The following is a 14,240-nucleotide window of genomic DNA, read 5'->3' as shown; positions in this document are numbered from 1 at the left end:
TCCCAGCGTAAGACCATTTAGAGTCAAGGACACGTGTGCTAAAACGCCTCCTTGGGCCAATGCACAGAAGTCTACTGTACATTACGAACGTCCATGATGTCGCCTTAAGGATGGTTGAGTGATAATCGCATAGAATCACAGATTAACAAGCAAGCAGGGCATGGCCTTCTTCCGGGATGCAGTCAGAGAAAAAGCACCTAACTTAAGGTTGAACAGAATAGAATAACACCAACTTTGCCCATGTAGGATTAGAGAATAAATTGTGATTTCAGACCCAGTAGGATCAGGCCAGTGGTGAAATCTAAATTTCTTTCCTACCGGTTCTGTGGGCGTGGCTTGGTGGGCTTGACTTGGCGTGGGGGGGTCATTTGACTGGGTGGGCGTGGCTATGTGACTTGGGGATCAAAAGACAGAAACCCTTGTCCTGCTGGAGCAGGGTTGGACTACATGACCTCCAGACTCCCTTCCAGCCCTGAATTATCCTCTGAAGCTGCGTCTAGTGCCAGGTTTGTAGTCCTTCCTTCCTCTCCTTTTTCCTCCATCCTTCTTTCTTTCTTTCTTTCTTTCTTTCTTTCTTTCTTTCTTTCTTTCTTTCTTTCTTTCTTTCTCTCTCTCTCTCTCTCTCTCTCTCTCTCTCTCTCTCTCTCAAATGAACCACCCACCCACCCATTTTTTGCCTACAGCCCCCATTTTTTGCCTAGCAGGTTTTAGCTTCTTTACCTTTTAAAAAATGCTTTTAAAAGTTAAAAAAAAAAAGCCTCTGACAATCAGGCAACTCAGCTGGGATCGTCAGAGCCTTGTTTTAACCCTCTAAGAGCATTTTTTTACAACCTCTTCGAGCGAAAAAAAATGCTTTTAAAAGTAAAAAAAGAAAACCTGAGTTATTTCCACGGGCATTAGTTTGGCATTTGCTCATCTGCGCAGGACTGGACTAGATTTTAGATTTTAAATTTAAATTGGTTTTAATGGGTTTTATTATGTATACTGTTATTTTTAATTGTCTGGCTATTTGGAATAAGTTTTTTAATGGTTGTTTTATTTTGTATTTATGTGTATTTTTATCTGCCTGTAAACCGCCCTGAGTCCCTAGGGAGATAGGGCGGTATATAAATACGAAAAATAAATAAACAAAAATAAATCGACTTACCATCCTGGAAGGTGTCGTTGATAGCCACCACTGCTTGGAAAGGTTTGGCCAGCTCTGCTCCTTGAGGAGAACTCAAATAGACCACAAAGGTTTCCACCCCTTCAATCACTGGGGACTGAGCATCGTCCAGAATAGTCAAGGTGCAATACTGATGGGGGAATAAGAGAAATAAAACAGCCCATTCTGTAAACATATATACGACATTTCTTCGGTTTATATAGTCTGGTTTTGTTCGGTACAACTCGAGGCGGTGTGCGTTAACGCTTCCTTCTTCTATTTCTGCCAAACAACGGCCCTGTGAGGCGGGCTGGTCTGATAAGAGAGTCATCTACCCTGCTTCTGGGTCTAAGGGAGGATTAGAACACAGGATGACTATTTTCAATCTACCATTATACCAAATTGCTTCTCCATAATGAAGTCAGGCTTAAACCCTAGTCCCGGGATGGCGAACCTATGGCACACGTTCAGCTGATTTTTAGGCCTTCTGGACCATCCGGAAGTCAGGAAATGGTCAGTTTCCTCTGGGGGAGGGGAGGCCGTTTTTGGGCCTCCGGGGGAGGGGAGGCTGTTTTTGCCCTCCCCAGGGCTCCTAGAATGCCTCTGGTGCCTGGGAAGGGCAAAAAACGGGCCTTCCAGTCCCACCAGAAGTCAGAAAACAGGCAGTTTCCGGCCTCCGGAGGACAAAAAACGGAATTACCATACTCAACATGCCATTGCGAGGGTAGCGCGGGGTGTGTGTGTCATGCACGCTTGCTCAGGGCACATTGAATTATGGGTGTTGGCACACGCCCATGCGACCCACCAGCTCTCCCCCCGCTTTTGGCACCCGATGACAGAAAGGTTACCCATCACTGCCCTAATCACTTCTGGGTTATATTCCCATTGTTTCCTTTGCAGTCATTATGCTTTCATAATACCATAGAATAGCAGAGTTGGAAGGGACCTGGGAGCTCTTCTAGTCCAGGGGTCTGCAAACTTGGCTCTTTTAAGACTCGTGGACTTCAACTCCCAGAGTTCCTCAGCCAGCAAAGTTGGCTGAGGAACTCTGGGAGTTGAAGTCCACGAGTCTTAAAAGAACCAAGTTTGCAGTACTGCAGGCGACTTCTGCTGCCTGTTGGCTGCCTGCAATTTGGCAGTTCGAATCTCACCAGACTCAAGGTTGACTCAGCCTTCCATCCTTCCAAGGTGGGTAAAATGAGGACCCAGATTGTTGGGGGGCAAGAGGCTGACTCTGCAAACTGCTTAGAGGGGGCTGGAAAGCACTGTGAAGCGGTATCGCTATTGCTATACCGTGTCAGACAAATGGTTGTCCAATCTCTTCTTAAAAACCTCCAGTATTGGAGCACCCACAACTTCTGGAGGTATCTTTAGGTCTAGACAGCGGTGGGATTCAAATAATTTAACAACCGGTTCTCTGCCCTAATGATTTCTTCCAACAACCAGTTTCACCAAACTGCTCAAGAAAGTTAACAACCGGTTCTCCCGAAGTGGTGCGAACTGGCTGAATCCCACCACTGGGTCTATAGCTCCTGGATTTGTGGCTGGTTTCTCACCCAAGGCCCAGCCTTGCCTAATTTTGAGATCGGGGTGAAATTCAGCCGGTTCTATCCAGATCGCGTGATACAGTAGGGCCGACTGCGTGAAGCCCCGCCAACCTGCGCGTATGTCATGACCTCCTTTTTTTGGTGACAATTTTCAGCCTCTGTGCTTGGCGGCGTGGACGACGGTGCGAGTGAGCAAAGTGAGCCCGCATCCGGCGTGCACACATTTGCAAACCGGTAGGGAAGATAAGTGAGTTTCACCCCTGTTTGAAATCCTCCAATGGCACTCAGACGCCACCAACTCTAATGGCCCTACCTATTAAAAAAAAAAACATACCCACTCTGTATAAACATATATAAGAGGCAGTGAGGAAGAAAGAGAGAGAAAGAAAGACAAAGCATTTTTAGAATACAGCGTGTTGTGCCTGGCCCGCCCCCCTCTCCGCAGCCGGGCCCCTCCCATCTCCTGCTATCTCAGCCAGAGACTGATAGTGAAGACGAATGGCCTGGCATGCCTCCAGCTCCCAGCCCTGACACCATGCCCGGACAGACTGAGCAAATAAACCTCCCCCCCCCCCCACAGCGTGTGAGCAAGAAGCCAGCCACGAGCTAGAATTGCTGGCAGCTGACAAAACGTGGACAGATCCCCACTTCCGGAGAATGGAGAGGCGACGTCAGCAAAAGGAAGGGAGGGGCAGGCCTGGATAAATGCTGAGTCATGGAGCCACACCCCATGGCCTATATAAAGGATCTGCTTTCTGGCATTCTTTGAGTCAGGCAAAGTCTAATCTGGTTGCTGAGGTCACACCTTGGATTCCTGCCTGCCCTGAGAGCTCTGACGGGAGTTTGGCAGAGCTGCGGAGGCTTCGTGGCCACACTTGGTGCAGACTGTCTGGACCCGGCCGTCGGAGGAGGAGTGGGACATGACACAGCGGGTGAATTTTGATGACGTGATCATGGGGATGCTGCATTAGTGTGAAAAGCTTTCATAAATCACTTTTTTCAATGCCGTTGTAACTTCGAACGGTCACCAAATGAATTGCTCTAAATAGAGGAGCCACCTGCATCTTAGTTTTATTAACCGGTGTCAGCTTTCATTTATAAATCCCTGCTTTCCTCAAAGGGTGAAGGAATAGCCAGCACCATTAGATTTTGTGTTTCTCAATCTTGGCAGCTAAGTGTGGACTTCAACTCCCAGAATGCCCCTGTGGAGTGGGAGGGGATTAAACCTGGGGTGAAATCCAGCAGGTTCTGACAGGTTCTGGAGAACCGGTAGTGGAAATTTTGAGCAGTTCGGAGAACCGGCAAATACCACCTCTGGCTGGTCCCAGAATGAGGTGGGAATGGAGATTTTGCAATATCCTTCCCCCAGGAGTGGGAAGGAAATGGGGATTTTGCAGTATCCTTTCCCCAGGAGTGGAGTGGGAATGGAGATTTTGCAGTATCCTTCCCCTGCCATGCCCACCAAGCCACCCCCACAGAACCGGTAGTAAAAAAATTTGGATTTCCCCACTGGATTAAACTCACCAAGATTGAAAAACACTGCATGAAATGGATTGCAGCATCCATTTGCATGCATTTCCTAACGAAATACCTCTGTATTTGGCCCTTAGCTTTTTAATTCTGATCGACATAATAACTGCTGAGCTGATAGGTCTCAAGAGGGGGTTCACTGGAGGAGGGGGGATGCGAAATATGTCTGTTTCACTGTCATTGTCTTGGACACCTCCCAAAAACTATTGGCTGATGGTTACCTTTTGCTTTCCCAAGTAAGGTTTACCAGAATAATTTGGAATGGTATCAGAGTACATCAAAACACATTTCAAGATGCCTAATAAAACGAAGAGGTTTGTTTGACAGTCCTAAATTTGTCCAGGTTTTTGCCATGTGATCCAGGGTTGTGCAAAAACGTTCAACATTAAAGGTAAAGGTTCCCCTCGCACATATGTGCTAGTCGTTCCCAACTCTAGGGGGTGGTGCTCATCTCCTTTCAAAATTGAAGAGCCAGCGCTGTCCGAAGACATCTCCGTGGTCATGTGGCCGGTATGACTCAACGCCAAAGGCACACGGAACGCTGTTACCTTCCCACCAAAGGTGGTCCCTATTTTTTTCTCCTTGCATTTTTTACGTGCTTTCGAACTTAGGTTAGGTTGGCAGAAGCTGAGACAAGTAATGGGAGCTCACCCCATTATGCGGCACTAGGGATTCGAATCGCTGAACTGCCGACCTTTCGATCGACAAGCTCAGCGTCTTAGCCTCTGAGCCACCGGATTCCTTCAACCTAGGAACAGCCTATTCTGGAGAATTTTTTTATGATGTGCTCTGAAGACTAATCCTTCCATTACGATTAGGGGAGGTGGGGGGAATAGCCATACCTCTTCAGTTCTCCCTGGATGAAATTCAACCTTCTTGGAGCTGGGAATGTAATCAAATCCCGGAGTAGCAGATGGCGGATCTGATGTCCGAGTGGCGCACCAGACCGAGGTAGGAATGGAGAGATCAGACCCGTGCCTCGTAATTGGGATTTCGATAATCCCTACAGCAGGGAGGGATGGGAGGATTTGAAAGCAATTAATTTCAAATGGAAACAGAGAAGATTACCGCTGCACGTACCCTATTTCCAAAAGACACTGCAATCCTCACTTCTATGTGTTTAAGGAAAGCTATTCTGAAGTGAACATCGTTATGAAAGGGAACCCAAACTGAATAGGTATTGTAAATGGCCCAGAGTCAATTAGGTGAACTAGATGGATGCTGTAAAAATAGAGGCCCCTTGTTATGGTCTGCCAGCAGCCTGCGGAGCTGGTAGCAGAGTCGGACAGTGAGGAGGCTGGAGAGGACAATGGGCCAGTCCTGGAGTCAGGGAAAGGCCAGGAGGAGGGCTCTGCATTGGAGGCAGAGATGGGGCCAGGGCCATCTGGGAGCGATGCGCGGACACCGGAGTCTCCAGAGGCAGACAGCAGAGAGGCAGAGGAACAGGAGGACCCTGTTCCTAGTGCGCGCATGTGAACAGCTGCCAGAAGGCAAGAGCAGCTGAAGCAAAAAGGACAACTTGTGAGTAAGGCCAGGAGATTATTGGCCTTTAACCCTTCCATAAGGCTTAAAAGAGCAGCAACAGCTCTTGGGTGCTTTGTAAGAAAGCAACGTTGCTACAATTGTTTCTTGTCGGTGTCTCCTGTTTCTGAACTTCATGGGGTTCTTGCCAAGAAAAGCCCTTGGAGGGGTGCCAAAGAAGACAAAGGTTTGTTATAAGACAGAAGGACTTCTTCTGGAGGACTTTGTTTTGGACTTAATTTGGACTAAGCTGAGAATGAAGTAATTCTCAGCTATTCTAATAAAATAGGTTTGTTTAGGACTGATTGAATCTGGTAATAACTACTTGGGCCTAGGTCACAACACCCTTTTGCTGAACTGCAAATATACAAGTGGATGTTCCTGTGCACAGAATTCACTGGTCTTTCTTGTAGATGCAATAGCTGCCAAATATATCACCCAAAGGGTAATACAGATAGTCCACGACTTATAACCAGTCATTTAGAGACCATTCCAATGAACCTACAACCTGGGTTTAAAGTTCCGATGGTCTCACACACAGCACAAAAACACACGCATGCACACACACACACATACACACACACACACACACACACACACAAAATCATGTGACTGCACTTCGAGTGCTTGGCAATCCTGCAGCATTTACGGCCATTTGCACCGTCCCATAGTCACATAACCCCACTTTAACACATTTTTGCCAAAATCCGGCATTAATTTCTGTTTTAAGTGAGTGGTTAAGTGGTTTTTGTCAAGGGAATCAGGAGCTAAGGCGATTCAAATGAATATAGGTTTATTGCATGCTAACAGGAAACTGAACTAAGCGTCAAAAGAAAATTGGCGATAGATAAGATTCAACGGAATTCAAGATGGGTTGGATTTAGATCTTTTGTGAGTGCAAATGGGCTCAAGACTGATAACTTGTTTGACCCCTCCCTTGGGCTCAGCCTGGCCATCTCCTCCATGGCCAGTTTTGCCCCTTTTTTCAGAGTTGTTAAGCATATCAGTGGAGCTGTTAAGCAAATCATGTGGTTGTTAAAAATTTAAATTTAAAAATGGTTGTTAAGGAAATCCAGCTTCCTTTGCTTGTCGGAAGCCTCCTGGGAAGGTTACAAATAGCGACTGCTCAACCCCAGAGCAAGGCAACTGTCAGAAGTACATGCCAGTTGTCAAGCGCCCAAATTTTGATCACATGACCTTCGGGATGCAGCAATGGTCATAAGTGTGAAAACTGGTCGTGTCAGTTTTTTCAGTGGTGTTCTAACTTCGGACAGCCACTGAACAAATGGTTATAAGCCGAGGACTTTGTGTATGCCTGTTTTGTGCATTAAACATAAACGGGATGTAAAGACAGATAGCAGCTCCCTGCCCCCAGCAGTTATTTGGTGCCCATTAAGAAAGACTGGGCCAGCCTATCTACAAGACAAAAGACCTCCAGCTCCAGGGTGATGGGATTAAAACATGACCCTCCAGGACTTAATAGGGTTAACCCATCTAGCAGCAGACCTCACCACATGGCACAATCACCTGGGGACATTGCATCACCCAACAAACTTCAACCAAACCTGGGACTCAGACAACCTGCAAAGTTAGCTATGACCCCTACAACAGCCAATAGAGTACATGTTCTTGCACAGGAACAGGAAGTTTAAAAAATGCAAAGCGCAAGAGAGGATATAAATACCGCCCCCCTCTCTCAACTCCATGTGGTCAGTTGCCCAGAACCATGTGCTCGGTGGTTCTGCTTCACCATTAACCCATCTTTCCAATCACCTCCATGTTTCCAGTGACTTTCTCCCAGCTTGGAACCGAATCAGGTGGGTCTTTCTTTCAACAGGGATAATAATACAACATGCCACAAGAGAGAAATAATTCCCACAATTATACCTGCTTCCTCGCTAACGCTAAAAGCTGCACTTCCGAGCGATACCGTTGAAGCATCGTTGGGACCGTCGATCGTAACTTTAGCGGAAGTGATGCTCCCAAGCCGAGCGTTCTCAGATACATCGATCAGAGCAATTTCAAATTCTTCCTCTTCTTCGTACTCGCTGTCATCAACCAGCTTCACGTCACAAGTTGTCATTGTGATACCGGGCCCCAGGACGACCCGGTTCTCATTGGACAATCCCCGGGATTTAAAATCTGAGCCGGACTCCAGGGCATACATGCTGCTGCCTTGGGCACTTTGAGAGACGGTGTAGCAAATGGCAGAGACGATGCTGCTAGAATCTCCTACAATATATTGCAGAGAAAAAAGATTATTTTTCAGCATTCAAAACGATCGTCATCAACAAACATACTGTATTTTTCAGAGTATAAGACACACTCCCCCTCCTCTAAAATAGGGTGAAAATTTGGGTACGTCTTATATACCGAATGTAGCCCCACCCACCCCCGCCAACCCCCACCCTTTGGCCTCTGCCTCCCAGCAATTTGCCTCCTTGCAGCAAACAGCCTGTTTCAGTTTTAGCACAGCCTGATTAGCACAAACAGCTGATTGTCATTGGATCAGCCTCCCAACCATCAGCTGTTTCAGGCTGCAGGGATTCCCATTGCCTATTGGCGCCTCCACGCGCCCCATTTTCGGCCTCCGCTGTTTGCTGCAAGGAGGCAGAGGCAGGTTTTTTTTCTTGTGCTAATCAGGCTGTGCTGAAAATGAAACTGGAACAGGCTGTTTACTGCAAAGAGGCAAATTGCTGGGAGTCAGATGCAGATTTTTTTCTTGTATACCTACCAGCCATTTGGTTTCCAAATGGCTGGTAGGCGGGAGGTATCATCTCGTTTGCTGTGTGGGCGTTTTTCTATCTCAATGGCTTCTCTGATTATTCTGTTGTTAAAGTGTTCGGTATGAACAAACGAGCATGAACACACAGCATGAACAAACGAGATGATACCTCCCGCCTACCAGTCATTTGGAAACCCGCCCTTATTGACAAACGAGTCCCTAACACGAGGAATGACACCAGACCCACACTCACGAGGTCCACACAGGATGTCACCACCGCACATCCACCCAGAAAGCAGACCCAAACCCACACTGATCGTGAAGCATGACCAAGGATCAGAAGCCAGACCGCAGGTGCAACATTAGCCATTTCAAACCCCTTCAATCCATACATACAGCAGACAGACACCCACTATGAAGATGTAGCACGACCATGAAACCAAACAACAGCAATGCAGCTCACCAGCTCAAATCCCCCTCCAACACAGACTAAACTGAGCACAACCAAGCCCCCACCCAAACAGGACACACCCCCAGCCAATCAGAGCACAAAAATCCCCCCATCCAATCAGAGCACAGCCAAGCTCCCACCCAATCAGTTCAAATCCTCACTAGCAGTTAAAAGGAAGAAACAGCTGTGATTACACACTTCTCCTAGAAGCACGAAGCTGTAAACACCTAGCCTGAAGATGACGAATGGGATTTCGTCGAAACGTCACCAAGACACTTCCAATTTTACGCGGGAGAAAACCCGAACAACCAAAGACCTACATATATTTATATTTATATTTATATATATTTATATATATAAATATATAAATATATAAATAAATAAATATACATTGATATATATTTATTTATATTTATATATATATTAATCAGAAAACAAATATATTAATTATATATATATATATCCTTTAAATATAATTAAATATGATTATAAATTATAAATATAATTTATAAATATAGCCTATTTATATCCCTTTTTTGTGCCAATTGTTTTTCATGTGTCCATGTCTATGTTTATACTGTTACTTGTTTCCTTGTACTTGTTAATTTATACTCTATATAAGCTAACGTATTTGTCTATGTCAACCAACCTTTCCTTTCAATGGGTACAGAGAGGATGCCGGCACTCTCACTGGTGTGGTAGACCTTCTTGTCAAACTGCAGGGTGGGCTCATCTTCTACGTCATCAATGAAGACTTGGGTCGCAGTGATGTTGCCCAGCAAGGCATACGCTGGCATACTCAGCTCAATGGTGAAGCTCTCTACGCCCTCAAAGATGCCGTCATCGTGGATAACAATGGTGCAAGTTTTGAGGTCTTCCCATTCATCGAACTGCACCTACATGGGATGAAAAGTAGCAGCAGATGGAAACAAGTTTTCTTTAAAAAAAAAAAAAGCCAATGGATACTCCGTCTTTACTAGGACTGGCAGATTTGATCTGGATTCAGCACTATTCATGATGAGCTTCAGGACAGTCATCCAAGGTCATGGATGTCCCAAAGGTAATTTTTCAGGCGGCAACGGGACTTTCTGACTTTTCTTTGAAGACATTTTGCTTCTCATCCAAGAAGCTTCTTCAGCTCTGACTGGATTAGTGGGGGATGAAAGGATTTGAACAGTTTCAACAGTTCCAAGAAGGCTCCACACCCATTTGCACCACTCAGGTGACCCTGAGGACACAGATAAATCTCCAGGTGACCTTAACGACTCTCTATAAAAGAATGCAAATGGCCAGCTGTCTGCAAGGAGTATAAATCCATTCCATTCCCCACCATCCACTCAGAGCTGAAGAACCATTACCTGGATGACTGAGACTTCAACTCCCAGAATTCCATGCCCGGCTGAAGAGTCTTAAAGTTGCCAAGTTTGGAGACCCCTGCCCTAAACAGTCAGAATCTTCATCATGACCTTGTGTGATGGTTGTTGCCTCCACATCACTTCCTGACCATGCTAGGAGATAGTTTGGCTCATTCTTCCTTAAAGCGAGACAGTCTTCCAAGTCTTTTAGTTCTAAAACTTCTACTGGGCTATACACAGGGGTGGGCTGCTGGGGGTTCTCAGGGGTTTGGGAGAACCTCTGGCTAAGATTCTGTGCAGTTCGGAGAACCCCCAAATCCCACTCCTGGCTGGCCCCTCCCACCCCTCCCCTCCCAGGAGTCCCCACATGATCCGTTTTGGATGCAGGTAAGTGCAGGGTGTGCACGGAGGCTCGGGGAGGATGAAAAAAGGGCCTACTGGAAGTTCACCCAGAAATGGGCCTATTTCAGGCCTCCAGAGCCTGGGGAGGCTGTTTTCACCCTCCTGGAGGCTTGAGGAAAGCCTCCGGAGCCTGGGGAGGGCAAAAACACATATCCCACCGTGGTCCAGGAGGGTGACTACGCCATGCCCACCATGGCCATGCCTACCCAGCAACCGAGCAGAGAACCCCTTGCTAAAACTTTTGAAGCCCACCCATGGCTGTATAGTATAATGAATTTCCTGCACTCACCTGGCTAGCGTATTCAAGGTAATCCTGCTCCCCTGGTTGAGAACTTGAATCAGAGGTGGCCGTTCCTTGTTCTGTACGGCACAGGACAATAGCGTATTGTTTGAGGTTTCCTGCCCTCCTCACAGCCACACTGATGGAACCGGCCTTTTCACTGATGTTGTAGCTGGAAAGAAAGACAGACACAATCGGCTTCCTTCGGATCACAGAGTGGGAGCAACCCAGAGTTTGTGAATCAGGGAAGAATGCATTGAAATGAGTCCTCCTCAGTTCAGTATTTATGTTAGATTTACAGTAGTGGCCAAAATTGTGGAAACCTTTTGGAGTTTCAAGATAATCCTATTCCACTGCTGGAATGGCCTGGGAATAGCCCAGACCTTAACCCAATTGAAAATCTAGGGAGCCGATTAAAGAAACTTGTTAGTAAGAAGCGACCCAATAATAAAACCCAGTTAATAGAAGCATTCCTTCAATCTTGGTTTTACATTATAACAGCTGCAGAACTCAAAGACTTGGTTCACTCCATGGGAAGATGTTGTAAGGCCATAATTCATGCTAAAGGCTACCCGACTAAGTATTAACTGACAAGGTGATAATTTTTGTATATCTCGCTTTTTCTACGTGTTTCACTTTTCTTCTTTATACTGTAGCTGCTATTCTAATAGCAAATCCTTCATAAAAGTTATTGCATCACATTCCTGATTAAATTATCTTTCCATTGATATATAATTTTATGGCACTACTCCAGAAAAAAGTGGTTTTATTAGCTAGTTTTAGAAAATACACTTTTCCCAAAAGGTTGCCACAATTTTGGCCACCACTGTATATTAGGAGGTTTATACCATGTGTTCTTTAGTCTATTGCTCCCAGTAGCAAATTAAGAAGTTAACTTGCAATTTATAACAACTTAATTAACTTCAATGTGCTTACTTGCTCTTCTTTTATTGAAAATGTGAAATCTCCCTTCATTGGGGGCAATTCAATCTAATCAAATTCGTTTAATTCAACTCCAGAAGGAAAAAAAAAAGGAAAGTTAGAGACAAGAGCAACAAATTCAACTTGGCAAAAGCCCATATACACCAAGCGGGTTAAATAAAGCCTCTTGGAGCAGATTAACAACAAATCACACATAAATATACCAGCTGAAGTAAACATGAATGGGAAAATGCTTTGTTCAACATATGAACATCCAGCCCACTTCTTCATCCATGGTCCACTTGCATTTCTTTTGTCCTACATAAGATGTATGTTTGTTTATCTTTAAAAAATAAAAACTTTTACAAAAAAAAAGATGTTTGTGGTTCCTTGTCACTTTCTTGTCTAATTTAATGAAGTGAAGGACTAGAGGTGACGTTATAGTAATATTCCAATATCTAAGGATCTGCCATAAAGAAGAGGAGGTCAAGCTATTCTCCAAAGCACCTGAGGGTAGGACAAGAAGCAATGGATGGAAACTAATCAAGGAGAGAAGCAACCTCAAACTGAGGAGAAATTTCCTGACAGTAAAGAGAACAATTAATCAGTGGAACGGTTTGCCTTCAGAAGTTATGGGTGCTCCAACACTGGAAGTTTTTAAAAAGATGTTGGATAACCATTTGTCTGAAGTGGTATAGTCTCCTGCTTGAGAAGGGGGTTAGGCTAGAAGACCTCCAAGGTCCCTTCCAACTATGTTATTCTGTTATTTCCAGCATCTTTGCCTTCTAGCAACAGCATAAAACAAACCGTATCACATGATATCACAGAAGTTTTTATTTCACTTCAAGGTGATTTTTTTCCCATGTGTGTTTATTTAAAGTATTAATTTTTCTGAAATAAGGTACATTAAAGCCACCATCAGTAAGAAAGAAGGAATATTTGCTAGCTGCTGACAATAAACATGCTATGCAGTGGTGGGATTCAAATAATTGAACAACCGATTCGGACAGGGTCAAGTTGGCTGTCGTGGGAGGTGTGGGCCATCCCCGTCCTCCAGCTCCATTGCACAGGTGGGACGAACTTCTCACGATGGCCAATCTGACTCTGGGTGAACCGGTTGTTAAATTAAACCCCCCTATTCACCGCCCGCTATCAAAGTGGATCCTGGGCACTGCAATGGAGAAATAGGCAATGGAGCAGCCGGCACAAGGGAAGGAGGAGGAGCAAGGAGGAAAAAGAGGGAAATCGGCCTTCTCCTTCCCTCATGCCAGCCGCTTCGTTGCTTGTTTCTCCATTGCACCGCAGCGTCCAGGATCCACTTTGATAGCAGGCGTGGTGGTGGTAATTTAACAACCGGTTCAGCTGAACCGGTGTGAACCAGCTGAATCCCACCACTGATGCTATGGCATCGTAACAGTAACATTTCCGTCAAATGGCTGAATAATTACATTCCTGCATTGTATTCAGAAAAAGCTGGTAAGTGGGGTACCTCATATGTTGAAAGCTGATAACAGACCACTGAATATGGAAGATATTATCAGCGACAATGCTGGGCTTGCTGTCCTTCACCAGAAACTGAAAACTATCTTCCGTCCTTTGAATATTCTCTTCATGTAGCACATACTGGATCAATCCCAAATTCACGTCCTCTGTTAGATAAAGACTTCAACAAATTACTCCAGGAATTAAAGATCTTTTTTTTTTTACATTCTTTTGCAAACCATGATAATAGCCTCCATGCTAACCTAATTTCTGGATACAGAACAATCCCTGTTGCTCAAAAATGATTTCACCATATCTCAGCCTATCAATGCAACGTTTTATAAAATGATCCATGCTGGGGAACAGTATTCATTTCCTCTAGAGCCTAATGAAGCCTCAACTGAAGATGACCAAATAAATAAGGTTCTTAGGGGTGCAGCATTCAATGAAATTGCTTATGACTTAAGCAAGCAACCCATAAAAGCAAACTTTATTTTGTGCATCATTAGGAAAGGGAAAATCAAACTGAGCATATTTTAATTATTTTCTAAGGATCTATTTGGCCACACTCAGAATACTGGTCACTCAGAAAAGATACTTTAGAACTTTAGAAGAAGAAGAAAAAAACAGGAAGAAGGCACCAGACAAGAACCACAGCACCATAGAAAAGCAAGTACTGGGATTAGAGAAGAATTGTGTAAATTGAACCTTGATATGGAAGGGAAATGTTTCTTCTTTTCTCTGAATCTAAGAATATTAGAGGGACATGGTAGCTCAGTGGGTAAGACGCTGAGCTTGTCGATCAAAAGGTCGGCAGTTCAGCGGTTCGAATCCCTAGTGCCGTGTAATGGGGTGAGCTCCTGTTACTTGTCCCAGCTTCTG

General features: G+C 45.0%; 1 protein-coding gene across 1 annotated transcript in view; it reads right to left on the bottom strand.

Annotated features, from left to right (window-relative positions):
- The window catches only part of FRAS1 (Fraser extracellular matrix complex subunit 1), a 548,508-nt gene that overhangs the window by 65,213 nt on the left and 469,055 nt on the right, over positions 1 to 14,240 (bottom strand). Inside the window, exons 52-57 of the mRNA XM_058193082.1 lie at positions 13,366 to 13,525; positions 10,965 to 11,127; positions 9,568 to 9,814; positions 7,630 to 7,974; positions 5,064 to 5,224; positions 1,148 to 1,295 (exon numbers count right to left, since the gene is read on the bottom strand). Of these exons, the coding sequence (XP_058049065.1) occupies positions 1,148 to 1,295; positions 5,064 to 5,224; positions 7,630 to 7,974; positions 9,568 to 9,814; positions 10,965 to 11,127; positions 13,366 to 13,525 (1,224 nt within the window). The remainder of the gene's footprint in view (positions 1 to 1,147; positions 1,296 to 5,063; positions 5,225 to 7,629; positions 7,975 to 9,567; positions 9,815 to 10,964; positions 11,128 to 13,365; positions 13,526 to 14,240) is intronic.

The sequence above is a fragment of the Ahaetulla prasina genome, chromosome 8 (genome assembly GCF_028640845.1).
Source record: "Ahaetulla prasina isolate Xishuangbanna chromosome 8, ASM2864084v1, whole genome shotgun sequence".
Taxonomy (NCBI): Eukaryota; Metazoa; Chordata; class Lepidosauria; order Squamata; family Colubridae; genus Ahaetulla; species Ahaetulla prasina.
Note: the sequence above shows the minus strand (reverse complement) of the source record. Positions and strands in the feature narration are given on the sequence as shown.